The 13,634-nt window shown below is 51.3% G+C and overlaps 1 protein-coding gene across 2 annotated transcripts in view; it reads right to left on the bottom strand.

The window, feature by feature from the left end:
• The window catches only part of NDST1 (N-deacetylase and N-sulfotransferase 1), a 72,222-nt gene that overhangs the window by 24,543 nt on the left and 34,045 nt on the right, over positions 1 to 13,634 (bottom strand). For both annotated transcript variants that reach the window (XM_025387862.1, XM_025387863.1), the window contains 2 exons: positions 11,031 to 11,930; positions 4,449 to 4,943 (listed from right to left, as the gene is read on the bottom strand). In XM_025387862.1, coding sequence (XP_025243647.1) covers positions 4,449 to 4,943; positions 11,031 to 11,543 — 1,008 coding nt within the window. In that variant the 5' untranslated portion in view covers positions 11,544 to 11,930. The remainder of the gene's footprint in view (positions 1 to 4,448; positions 4,944 to 11,030; positions 11,931 to 13,634) is intronic.

The raw sequence follows: 13,634 nt of genomic DNA, 5'->3' as shown, positions 1-13,634 counted from the left end.
AGGAGTTCAAGACCAGCCTGGCCAACATGGTAAAACCCAGTCTCTACTAGAAATACAAAAATTAGCCGGGCATGGTGGCATGAGCCTGTAATCCCAGCTATTTGGGAAGCTGAGGTAGGAGAATCACTTGAACCCGGGAGGCGGAGGTTGCAGTGAGCCGAGATCACACTACTGCACTCCAGCCTGGGTGACAGAGCGAGATTCCACCTCAACAAAAAAAAAGAATGTCAAGAAGGCAACAGCAGGCATTAAACTACGTAATGGGCTCCCTCTGAGCATGGGGCTCTGTGTGGCTGCACAGATCACACATACCCTTGAAGCCAGCCCTACGCTGCCTTCCCCCAGGCCTCTGACAAGGGAAAACCTAGACTCCCACCCAGCTCTGCTATGCGTCCTTGAAAAGGTTTCACACTCCTCTAGGTCTCGGTTTCGTCAAATATAAAACAGGGATGATAATATCTCCCTCATAAGGTTCTTGGAAGAATCAAGTAAGATAACCGCATGTATCCCAGCTATTCGGGAGGCTAAGGTAGGAGGATCGCTTGGGCCCAGGAATTAGAATCCAACATGGGTCCAACTGTAAGACCCTGCTCTAAAAAGATTAAACAATTATAAAAAAGATACTGTACGTAAAACTGCCTGACATCTGGTAAGTGACGAAAAATGGTGGCCAATGCTATGTCTGTGGTCACCGCCGCTGTGAGCCTGTATCTTTATCTATCAAATGTGGAGGATTTCTCCTTGCTGATGGAATGCAAGGCTGACATTAAAAGGGCCATGATCTTTCCAAGGATGGGACACTGTGCGCCCAGCAATGCAGTCCTCCCATGCGCCACGTACCCAGTACTTTGCAAGTCAATGAAGGGACACTAACACTTATAAAACAAACATACAGGTGTACTCTGGGGTTAGGACGCATGAGCCACAAAGCGGCTCAGAAACCTGTAAGAGCTGCCAGGCGCAGTGGCTCATGCCTGTAATCCCAGCGCTCTGGGAGACCGAGGCGGGCAGATCACCTGAGGTCAGGAGTTCAAAACCAGCCTGACCAACATGGTGAAACCCCGTCTCTACTAAAAATACAAAATTAGCCAGGCGTAGTGGCAGGCGCCTGTAATCCCAGCTACTCAGGAGGCTGAGGCAGAAGAATTGCTTGAACCCAGGAGGAAGAGGTTGCAGTGAGCGAAGATCGCGCCACTGCACTCCAGCCTGGGCAACAAGAGAGAAACTCCGCCTCAAAAAAAAAAAAAAAAAAAGAAAGAAAAGGAAAAGAAAAAAGAAACCTGTAAGAGCCAGCTATCAGAGCACTTTACAAACTAAAAGTCCTGGCCCTCCCCAGGCAATGCAGTCACCACCAGCATCTTGCCAGGGCCGTGCACTGCCTGGTGGACACGCATGCTCCAGCTGTGTGGCCTTAGGCAAGTTACCTCAGCTCCCTGAGCCTCAGTGCCCACCTCTGTAAAATGGGACTCAGAACAATACCCACCTCACAGGGCTGCTATAAGGACCCAATGAAGCAATGCCCAGAAAGGGCTAAGCACAGGGACTCACCAAACCCTGCATAGGCAGCTGCTATTGGTATTATTTAAATTGTGCTGTACAGCCAGTACTGTACAAGCTAATGAGGCGACATTCATGTCTCTGAAAGAAGGGCTCTGTTGTAGGCTGTGCTTGGGATTAAAGAAAAAAAAAGAAAAAAACAAAAAAAACCTCTGCCCTTTCTGACTCACAAAAATGTTTAAGGCAAGTAGGATTATGGCTGGAGAAGCACTTTGCAGTCTGAACTGAGCTGAGTGCGTGAAAGACGGTGCCTCTATTTGTATTTTTTATTTGTGTTCTATTTTTCTATTTCTATTGTTCTACAGAAATGGCTTCAGACTGCTATCATTCCTCTCACTTTAAAAATACAAAAAATAGAGCCAGTTTCTGCTGGGCTCATGCTTATAAACCCAGCACTTTGGGAGGCCGAGGTGGGCGCAGCGCTTGACTCTGGGAGTTCCAGATCGGCCTCGGCAACATGGCGAAACCTGCCCTCTACAAAAAACTAGCTGGGTATGGTGGCATGTGCCTGTAATCCCAGCTACTCAGGAGGCTGAGGTGGGAGGATTGCTTGTGCTCAGATCGCTTGAGTGAGCTGTGATCCTGACACTGCACTCCAGCCTGGGTGGCAGAGTGAGACTCTATCTAAAAAAAAAAAAAAAATTAGAATAGGGAAAATAAATGAGAGAGAGCTATTCAGGGCTTATAGGAAGACAGTGAGCCCAGCAGCCTGATCTCCTCAGGCTCAACCTGACCCTGGACCACAGTCTCTCCAGAACCCACTGGACAGGCAGCAAGAACCCAGGTTCCTGCAGGAGAAAACGAGCTTGGGCCACTGGAAGAACACCTCAAGTAGAACGCAGAGCAATCTACCTTGCCAGAGGCAGGCGGTGGCACCGCGTGAAGACTTAGACGGGAAGGCTAAAATGGTCTTTAAACAGGACAGCCTTTAAAAGAATAGAATCTCAGGAGGAAACACAATGCATAAAACAGCCCAAAGCAGCACTGCTGGTGCCACTGAGGCAGAGCCTGGAGGGCTGAACCTGGCACTGAAACATCCCCCTATCCAGGCACCTATGGGAGACCCCTGGGGTACCAGGAAACAGCCTGAAAACCTCCCATCCACCCCATCTCATCATTTTACTGCTGAGGCTCAGGCATGGGAGGGGACCTGCCCAAGTCACCTAGTCCATTAGGGTCAAATTAGGACTCGACTCAAATTAGGTCTTAACTCCCCAGATAGTGCCTGCTCCGGAATGCCATCCATTCTGCTCTTCTCTAGAAGTGTAAGGAAAAGCAGAGTTCACTCCTGACCAAGGCAGGGGGATGAATGCCACCAGGAACTTCCTTCCAGGCCCCAGGGCCAACCCCTACCAGAGATTTTGGAATTACTCAGAAAAGTATTCCTCTTACAAGTCTCTTTCTAAAGCCTCCTGCTAACATCAAAGTCAAGCCTGGGTTTGGTGTTAATATGTTTCTAACACTTGCTAATCTCCTATAAGAGAGGACAGGCTATCAGCAGACAGCAGAATGTCTCTAGAATTTAATCCCCCTGTTTTGTTTTCACTGGATTTATTGTTATGGTTGCCCTCTATTTATGGCAACTGATCCGGATTTCCTATTTACACTAGGATGCCATCTCCTTTGCAAAAACTTTAAGTAAAATAGTGAGTAGATGAAAACTGTATTTTAAAGATTGTTTAATGGTCTTAATTTGTAGGCTCTTTGTCACAATGACAGTTCACATGTGTGTAAAATCTTGTGGTCTGCAAAGTGCTTTTACATAGTTTTGCTTAGTAAACACTTTTTTTTTTTTTTTTGAGACAGGGTCTTGCCCTATGACCCAGGCTGGAATGCCATACACAATCATGGTTCACTGCAGCATCAACTTCCCAAGCACAACCAATCCTCCTGCCTCAGCCTCCCAGATAGCTAGGGCTACAGGACTACTACCACCACACCCAGCTAATGTTTTATTTTTTGTAGAGACAAGGTCTCCCTATGTTGCTCAAGCTGGTCTCAAACTCCTGGGCTCAAGCAATCCTCCTGCCTGGGCCTCTCAAAGTGCTGGGATTGCAAGCACAAGCCACCACACCCGGCCAGCAAACCTTTTTTGAATTAAACACATGCATTCTACTGTCTACTTACACCTCAGTTAAAATCTGCCTCATGCATGATTCAAGCTCTCATCCTTATTTTAAGAGTTTTGTAGGCGCTCTGACATTAACATAAACATTTTTAAGAGTTAAAAATCATATTTAAATTAAAGGCAGATAAACAGCACTGTACAGCTCCCATCTTTGTCTGGATGTCTTCTTCCATAGATATTATACAAACTTAAACTCCGCACTCCAGATGCAAAATTCCTCTATATTCAGTACTCCAATACAATAAAGGTTTATTTTTTTTAATTTTTTTGAGACAGTCTCGCTCTGTCACCCAAGCTGGAGTGCAGTGGCACAGTCTCGGCTCACTGCAACCTCTACCTCCCGGGTTCAAGCAATTCTCCTGCCTCAGCCTCCTCAGTAGCCAGGATGACAGGCGTACGCCACCACACCTGGCTAATTTTTTTTTGTATTTTTAGTAGAGATGGGGTTTCGCCATGCTGGCCAGGCTGGTCTCAAACTCCTGACCTCAAGTGATCCGCCCACCTCAGGCTCCCAAAGTGCTGGGATTACAGGTGTGAGCCACCATGCCTGGCCAATGCTTCAATCAAGTTTTAAATAATATTTGCTTCTAATAAGACAATTAATAAAAACCAACTGGCAGGATAGGAAGAAGGGTGGGACTGTCTCTTAAGTAACTCTCAGCACAGGGGAGATACAGATAGGGCACAACCGCGATGGGGCACCTGAAGGCTGAAGCTTGCCAGGCCCTGCCTGCCTTGCCCAGTCTGGCATCCCCGGTCATACCTTCACGTCCTCCACCTTCATGCGTGTGCCCTCCTTGCCCACAAAGATGTCATCAATGTCCACCAGGATGTAGCGGTCCAACGGCAGGGAGAGGCGCTTCCCCGTGAGGAAGGCCACGGCATCCACGAAGACGAGCTTGTGCAGCCAGAAGTTCAGGTTGTTGCCAAACAGCACGCGCTGGATGCCGTCGTGCAGGCCCAGGTCCTGGACCACAGTGGCGTGCAGTGCGGCGTGCAGGCCGGCGTCCGCGCCCAGGTGTGGAATGGATTCGGATGAGCGCGTCTTGGCCAGCAGCACCGGCTCATAGGTGGAGTGGTTCGACTGGAACACCGTCCAGTCCTCGCCGGGGAGCACACCCTTCTCCACCTCGCTAGGTCGCGTCACGTAGAGCAGCGGGGACTTGGGGTTGATGCTGCAGTCCTTCAGGCCCAGGTTTGAGTGCAGGAACAGGGGGAAGCCCTTGAGCTGCGCGCTCAGCAGGCTGTTCTCATTGGCCTGCAGTCAATGGGGGGCAGGAGGGGGAATAGAACTGTCATATCCAGAACCCTAAAGGACACAGACTCTCACATGTGGACCACAACAGTGGTATCAGTATTCACCAACATTCATGGAAGGCTCACCACCCTGGCCCTGCGCTCCACCCTGCACAATAATATACTCACAAACACACATGACTCACTTACCAAAGTCAGGCACTCGGTGCTGGGCACTTTGCAGACAGGAATGCTGTTAATCCTCCAATGACCCCATGATGGAGACACTGCTCTCATACCCATTTTACACATAGGAGATGGGGCCTAGAGAGGCTAAACCACACAGAAGAAAATCTAGCGGTTGAGAACATGAATCCTGCTAGACTGCCTGACTTTGGGCAAGTTATATCACCTCTCTGTGCCTCAGTTTCTGCTGTAAAATGTGGCTAAGAACAGAAAATAACTCCAGGGATGGTAGAGGATGATCAGTATCAATACCAGCAAAGTGCTCAGAATAGGGCCTGTGGCATGATCAGAAACTGCTCATTCAGTCCTCATATCAGCCTGCGTATCCCACTTCACAGGTGTGGAAACCGAGGCTTGGAGGGGCACGCTGCCCTCAGTAGCACAGTGGTTGGCAGGAGCTATGAATCACTGCCAAGAGGTGAGCCCTAGCACTCACACACCTAACCACCAGGTGTGGTTGCCTGGGATTTCCAAACTGGCTCTGGCCACGCAACCTTTTCTTCAGGAGACATCTTAACGTGGATGCCAATGCGGACGCTCAAAGAGGAGGTTTCTGCTGGGGGTGCCCCATATGCTCCTAGCACTCCAGAGGCCACTCCCTCACCATGGTGCCTGCCTGGCCATTGCCATCAGTGGTGAAGTCTCTGCCTCCCTTCTCTCAAGGCATGCGGCTGCCCAGCTCCCTGGAAGTCTGAAGTCAGTGTGCCCCAGTCCCATCTTCCCTAGGCTCACAGCCCCTGTTCCTTCCTCACCCTCTCAGCTACCTGCCCCTGAATATGGTACAATTTGTCCTTGTTCCTGTGCCAATTCCATTCTGTCTTCTTGGCCTGACAAACCCCTGCTCATACTTCAAACCCAATGCATATATCCTCTTCTCTGCACTGGCCTCCCTGAGACCATGTTAAAGCCTCAGCTGCAGCATTTCTCACCTCAGCTGCAATATTATATTTTCAGCACTCTATCTCCCACCAGCCTGCAACCCCTTAAGTTCAGGGGCTATGATGTTTCACCTTTGGATCCCTGGTGCCCAGCTTGATACCCAGCAGGAACACACACAATTTAATGCAGAACTGGATTTTTAAAAGGAATAAAAGAGGAACAGCCAGCTCTCCAGTACCTGGCATATGATAGATGCTCAATACAGGTTTCATCTGTTCATTCTACAACTATTCACTGTGTCAGGCACTGTTTTAAGTGCCAGTGATACAGTGAGAAAAACAAAGACTTGGCCCCTGCTCTCATGAACCTTAAAATCAAGGAGGGAAGAGACATTCACCAAAATCACAGGAATAAATATAAAGCTTCAATGTGGCACATGCTACACAGAGGAGGTTCATATTTGTGGAACAGTAGACCACTGGGCACAGTTAGTGGGCTCAGGAGGTCTCCTGAAGAAAGGGACTTTTGAGCTAACATTTAAAGAACAAATGAGCACAAACAAAGGGAAAGGTAGAGGCCAAGAATAGCAAGTGCAAAGGCCCTGAGGTAGGACAGGACTTAACGTGGCCAAGGAATAGCAAGAAGGCAGCAGAGTGAACAAGAGGGAACGGAGGAGCTGAGGCAGTTAGGTCAGCTGGAGCCAGACCTGCAGGGTGCTGGAGGCTTGAAGCAGCAGCAGGAAGCCCTCAAAGACTCCATCAAAGGATGATAGGTTTCAATTTGCATTTTAAAAAGATCCATGTGGCTGCTGCGTGGAGAGTGAGTGGGGCAGGGCAAAGCAACATGACTATGGAGGGGGAGATGGGGTCACGTGTGGGCCCCCAAGGAGAGCTGCTCAGGGGGCACTCACAGGGGCGTGCAGGTCAGTGGTGGGCGAGGGGTAAAGTCTCGGCTGAGCCTGTGCCCATTGCAGAGCTGCACTTGTCCAGAAGAGTGCCTTTCACTCATCTCCTCTAATTCCCAAAAAGGCTCTGCAGGGCCCTGGCCTCATAAACCACATTAAGAAGCCTGCATGTGATTCTCCAAACATCAAGAGTACCTCCCCACCCTGTCTTGAGCCAGCCTCAGGTGCTGAGGCCCAGCGCACAGCCCAATCCTCAGCTACCTCCCCAGCTCCAGGCTGCTCACGACTCCTAAGACAGCCCTGACCAAGGATGGGAACTACTTGGGCTGCGTGGGGACAAAAGCGGTAGGGCCCTGAGACATTTCAGGCCTTGTCCATTGCCTGCTGAGGCCTGGGATGCCACACAGGACCGCGGGTGCTGAGGGATCCCATTTCAAAGTCCCGACCCTGAGCTGACTGCCAGGTGCTGGCGGCTCAGTCAGCTGCCCAGCCATCCGGGAAGGCAGAAAGCCAAGTCACTGATGGCCTATCCGCTGGCAATGAAATGAACCAGCGAAGAAGGGAATGGAGGGCCTCAGCACCGAGAGGCTGGCCTCACTGCAGGCCTCACCCCACAGCACTGGAAATCCCTCTTGCTCCTCACCACTGAGGACCCACTCCAGAGATACCAAATCTTCCAATGGGGTCCGCCTGGCAGAGGGAGGAGGAGCCCTGATTCGGGAATGCCGAGGTGGACGCCAAGCACAGACCTCACCATTACCTGGGGGACCTTGGGAATCCCACATCTCCTCTCTGAGCCTCAGGCTCCCTGTCAGTCCACTTGCTCTTATATTATCTCCTGTGGCTGGGTTAGAAACAAGCTTGACTATCAGATCTTGGTTCTATGACTTACCACAGGTTGAGCATCCCTAATCTGAAAATCCAAAATGCTCCAAAATCCAAAACTTTTTGAGCATCAGTGTGACCCCCAAAGGTCATGCTCAAAGGAAATGCTTATTGCAGCATTCTGGATTTCAGATTGTCAGATTAGGGACGCTCAACTGGTAAGTAGAATGCAAGCATTCCAAAATCTGAGACCCTTCTGGTCTCCAGTATTTCAGACAAGAGACACTCAACTTGTAGCTATGTCATTCTGGAAAAACCATTTAACTTTTTGAACCTCAGGTCCTTATCTGAAAATAAAATGCCTACTTCACAGAATAGCTATGAGAATTAGCCATGAAATGCCTGCAAAGCACTGAGCTCAGTGACTGGGACACAACAGTGAAAAGGTGAGGTAGTCCTTGCCAGACCCCTGCCAGGGTGTGTTTAGCTCCAGGTCACCTGGAATTTCAAGGATGAGGCATGGCAGTGCCAGGAAGTAGGGATCCAGATAAGGGTGACCCTATTCCCACCCTCCAAGATCTCACAGGGGCACACATTGGTCAGGACCACAAGACAGACACAGCGCTACCCCCGCTGTATGCTGAACCTGGAGATGACAAAGCATGATAGCTGCCATCTATTGAGTAGCTCCGGTACCAGACAATGGGCTCAGTGCTCCCCACCCACCATCTTGTTTTCAACACAGACCAGTGAGGCAGGAGCTGTAATTGGCCCCGCTTTGCAGATGAGTTGAGCATTTTTACCCAAAGTCACTCTAAGTGACAGAGAGATCTGAACCTGTCTGGACTTTTAAGTCCCTGCTCTCACACTGCCCTGGGAATCCAGCATCAGTGGGAACTGGAAAATGAGTCTCCAGATCCCTGGAGCCCACAAACACTCCCCACTTGGCAAGTTCAGCACACAGCGGGGAAGCTGGTCTTGCGGAAAGAGTGGAGAGATGTACCTTGACCACCAGGGGGCATGCATTTGAGCAGAAAATCACAGGCCTCTGCTCAAAACCAAGGATAGTCTTGTCCTAGGCAACAGGGTAGGAAGAGCACCAAGTCCTGGAATTACCACTGGCCCCACAGTGAGACTCTGAATGTGTCCCCACCCCTCCCTGGGTCTCCTGTTCACCTTCTGCAGAGCAAGGAATTGGGGCCAGACAGCACCCAGCTCCACTGTACCAATTATGCCCAATGACCACAGCCCACTGCCTGGTCCCCAGAAAGAGTGGGAGCTCTGTGCACTGGGTGTGACCTCTGATGCCACTTCTCCTGAATAAATGGCATGTGAGGCTCCTGGACTCATCACATCGTGGTTAAGACTAAGGCCTCTGGGGCCAGACTGCTTGAGTTCAAATACCAGACCTATACTCATCAGAGGCGTAAGCCTGGACACACTGCTTATCCTCTCTTTGCCTCAGTTTCCTCCTATCTTAAATCAGGCTGCTAGCCACCTGCCTTGGTGTGAAGTGTGTGAATCTGCATGACGCATGTAGATGGTGCATGGCACTGAGTGAGCACTCAATAAACGCCAGCAGTCCTGACGCTTTTCAGGCCTGGGGCTCTGAATAGAACTTAATGAAGTTCATGGCAGGAAAGGGTACAGAGTCCAAGAGAAAAGAGAAAAACAGACAATGAAGATAGTCTGACTTGATGTCATTGTAAAGCCATAAATCAGGCCAGCGTTCCCCTGAGGGCACTCTGTAAAAGAAAGGGTTTTGTGATCAAGCCAGTTGAGAACAAATCTCACTGGTTGCTCTACTGCAGGACTTCTAAGGGCCTTCAAATTCTTGGCTCACAACACCTTTCAGTGGCAGAGCTTCCTGCTGTATTAGTGTGTGAAAGAACATGCCATGAGAAACCCTGTAGGAGACAGGGCCCAGTGCACAAGCACACCAGGAAGGCCTGGCACAAACGGGCACCCAGCAGCAGACACAGGCCACTTCTGACCCATCTCCCGCTCCTCCTCTCCCGCTTCTCCACTCCCGCTCCTCCTCTCCCGCTCCTCCTCTCCCGCTTCTCCTCTCCTGGCTCACACCAAGCAAGAGGCTGCTTTAGGACTTGTGCACTTACTGTCCCTTCCTCCTGGAAGGCTCTTTGCGCAGAAAGCCACACAGCTCCTCCCTTCACTTATTTCAGGTCACTTTATCAAAGACGACTTTCCCAAAATAATGTCAAGCTCCCACCCCCACTGCCCTCTGTGTCCTTTCCCTGCTTTGTTGCTTTTTGTACTGATCACACCTGCCCCATCCTGTGTTTATTTGCTCACTGCCTGTCACCCACCCACTCCCACAGCACTGAAATGCCAGCTCCATGACAGCAGGGACTTTGACTACTTCGATCACCGCTAGCACAGGACCACAAACACTGTGAGGGCTCAGTAAATATTTGTTGAATGAAGGAACAAATTCCCTGCCACCTCCAAAGCATCCAACTAGAGTCCCAGCTAGTGTCTGTTTTCATCTTGCAGGTCAGACTTCTCTGACCACAGCCTCTGGATCCCCCGCCATTCCCAACCTCACCGCCCCAAGGACAGATTCTCTGTGACACCCTTTCTACAAGGACCCCAATCCCAGCGGTCATTCTGGGAGCCCCATAAAGCCCAGAGAAGCTCCCCATCTGCCCAGCAGGATTTCATTCTTCTCTTTCTCCTCATGCAAAATGGCTCTGGGTCAGGAGGTACATTAATGCCATACTCCACCACCACCAAGAGGAAAGAGCATGGGATAGAGAGCCCAAACTATCCATGTCTAGGTTCAAATCTTGGCTTCCCCACTTACAGGCTGCATAACCTTACATAAGTAACTTAACCCCCAGAGCCTTGGTTCGCTCATCTGAAATATGGGTGCACACGCCCTCCCTAGGGGAGGTTGCCTTGACAGGTTTTGGGGCACCTAGCAGAGCATGCCCCTCTGACTTCACACTTATCCCTGTGGCCTCCTTTACACAAGCACCTGCTGTGTGTGTGCTGGACCCCATGCACAGCAGGCGATCCCCCTGGCACGCTCCCCTAATACTTACAAAGCACTTGCCAGGCAGTGGGCACCACAGGCTCCCAGTGCTTTACCTATACTCACTCATTTAACCCTCCCAACAACCCCGGGAGGCGGGTGCTACCATTACACCCACTTCACAGATGAGAAGTCAGGCACTGAGCTGTGAGTCTGGAGAGGGGGCTCCGAACTGCTCAAGGACCCTGCTTCTTGTGTACCTTGAAGAAGCCAATGATGCCCACGCCGTAGGCCACACAGTACTTGTCCAGCAGCTCCCGGTTCCAGGCGTCCAGGTTGACATACTTGAGGATGTTCTCATAGATGATGAGGGCAAAGCGGCCACGGCCCTTGTCAGTGAGCGTGGGCATGTCACCCTTGCCCGGCGCAATCTCTGTGCGGTATTTGAAGCGGCTGGACTCCAGGATGGCCACCACCTCCTGGCCCAGTTGCGAGTAGAGGCTCTCCACAAAGACCAGCACCAATGGGTCCGTGCGGGAAGGGGTGGCTGCCTGCACAGGCTTGAGCGGCAGCAGGCGACTGGGGGCCACGGGCGGCGGGTCCCCACAGTCAGGCTCCGGGGCATCCGCCGAGGGCTCCAGGCCTCGCTTCCAGCCATATAGGTAGTAGGCCGAGATGAAAACGCTAAACAGGCAGAAGACGAACAGCAGGAAAAGGACAGCCTGCGGGGACACGTGCCGACACAGCCTCCGGAGGCATGCCAGGGCAGGCATCCTGGCCTCCGAGACCTTGGCCACCGGAGGCCCGGCCTGCCCTGGCTACCCCAAGGCCCCACACAGGAGGAGACACAAGAATCGTCCACTGACCAACAAATTCACAGAGACTTAGGAAGCAAGGCCCTTGTGGGGCACTGGGAGTGGAGGATCTGGGCCCCCGGTCCTTCCTCCCAGCCAGGGGCGCAGTCCACAGGCTGGTCACGCTCCTTCCTTCCTCCGCGCCCCTTTATGTCACCATGGCAAACCCCCGCGTGGTCCTGTGCAGAGCAGAAGTGCCCCAGGGCGTCAGGGCCTTCTGGGGGTGCAGGGCAGCAGGCCAGAGGACACTGGGCAGGCCTGGGGGTGCCGCATGCCGCTCACTCCGTGAGGCCCACGGGACTAAGGCTGTGGAGAGTGGAGAGAACAGGAGCGTCAGAGTGTGGGCTTCAGGGTTCAGCTAACTGTGGACACACGGGAGCTGACCTAACAGTGCCCAAGTGCAAGTATGGCTGCTAAACCAAGGTTGCATGATTCGCAGCAAGCTCTTTAATATCTCTGAGCCCCCGTTTCCCCACTTGTAAAATGGGGCAGACAATAAATAATATGAACCCATCTCACGAGGGGTTGGAGGATTAAGTCCAACAACGTTTGTAAATGACTTAGAGCAGTACCTAGCATATGGTATCCACAAATGGGAGTTGCTATTTTTGATCATTATCAGAGTCCAAGACTAGGACAAGGAAAATCCAAGAGCAGGAAGGATGGGGAGAGAGAGATGATAAACATTTGCACAGCCTGGGAACTAGAGGTAGAATTCTAAATCACGACTGAATACCACATCCTCGCCATATTCCATTCCCTTCCTAACCTGTTGCTCTCTTTGAATGAGCCCAGCAGCCCCATCTGATAGATGGAAAGACTGAGTCTCCATCCGAGGAATGAAGGCTCAGAACGAAGCCAAGCCAGGATTCATTAGCGGGCTGCGGGGCATGTGTGACTTATCAGTGTGAGAAGGCCCCAGGTGACCATTACACCGTCTGAGCATCAGTGAGCTCATCTGTAACACCAGCACCCCCGCAGCTCATGGCTGTAGCTGAGCGTTAAGCAAATGTGTCTGAGGAGCTTGACACAAGAAACATGACAGCTGTCATATTTGCCCCTCATGTAACCAGGCATCTCTCATCCTCAGGGTACATACCCACAGGTGCACACAACAGCCTAGGACAACAGGTGACCAAACAGCCTTCCTGAGGATTGCTATACTGCCACAGGATACAGAGGGGAGGCCTCCCCTGCCCTGGACCTTCTGTCCACCCAGGCAGCCAAAACTCTCAGTTCCAGCCTCCCTCTCAGCCTGAACCCCCCGCACCCAGGCCATGCCTCCTGGACTCATCTCACTGGAAAGAGTTAATGAAGACCCACATACACGACACAAAGGCCCCAATTCTCTCATCCCAAACAGCAACCCCAAGCACAGCCTTCCAGTCTCCCTTAAATAGTAATGAAGTCACAAAAAGTGAGATTTCCCAGCAACCTAAGGAGCAACTTTCTTTTCTTTTCTTTTTTTTTTTTTTAGGCAGAGTTCACTCTTGTTGCCCAGACTGGACAATGGTGTGATCTCGGCTTGCCACAACCTCCACCTCCTGGGTTCAAGTGATTCTCCTGCCACAGCCTCCTGAGTAGCTGGGATTACAAGCATGCACCACCTCGCTCAGCTAATGTTTTATTTTTAGTAGAGATGGGGTTTCTCCATGTTGATCAGGCTGGTCTCGAACTCCTGACCTCAGGTGATTCGCCCGCCTTGGCCTACCAAACTGCTGGGATTACAGGCATGAGCCACCACACCTGGTCCCCAAGGAGCAACTTTCTATTAGTCACAGCGGCTCAAAGCTAGCAGGAGAGTTGCCCGGGTCTAGATGGAAGGTGTAAGAGCCAGGGCTAAAGAGGCCGGGGGGACTTCAAGGCTTGAGCCCAGCCTAGGGGTTAAAGATCTTTGAAATCCCTTCCAGCCCCAAGACCACACGATGTGCTCGGCATGGGTACAGCATGCCTCAGACCCAACAGCTGCACTTCCAGGAATTTATCCTAGAGGTAGTACTGCACAAGTGT

The sequence above is a fragment of the Theropithecus gelada genome, chromosome 6 (assembly GCF_003255815.1).
Source record: "Theropithecus gelada isolate Dixy chromosome 6, Tgel_1.0, whole genome shotgun sequence".
In the NCBI taxonomy this organism is placed as follows: Eukaryota; Metazoa; Chordata; class Mammalia; order Primates; family Cercopithecidae; genus Theropithecus; species Theropithecus gelada.
This window is presented reverse-complemented; position numbering and strand designations above follow the sequence as displayed.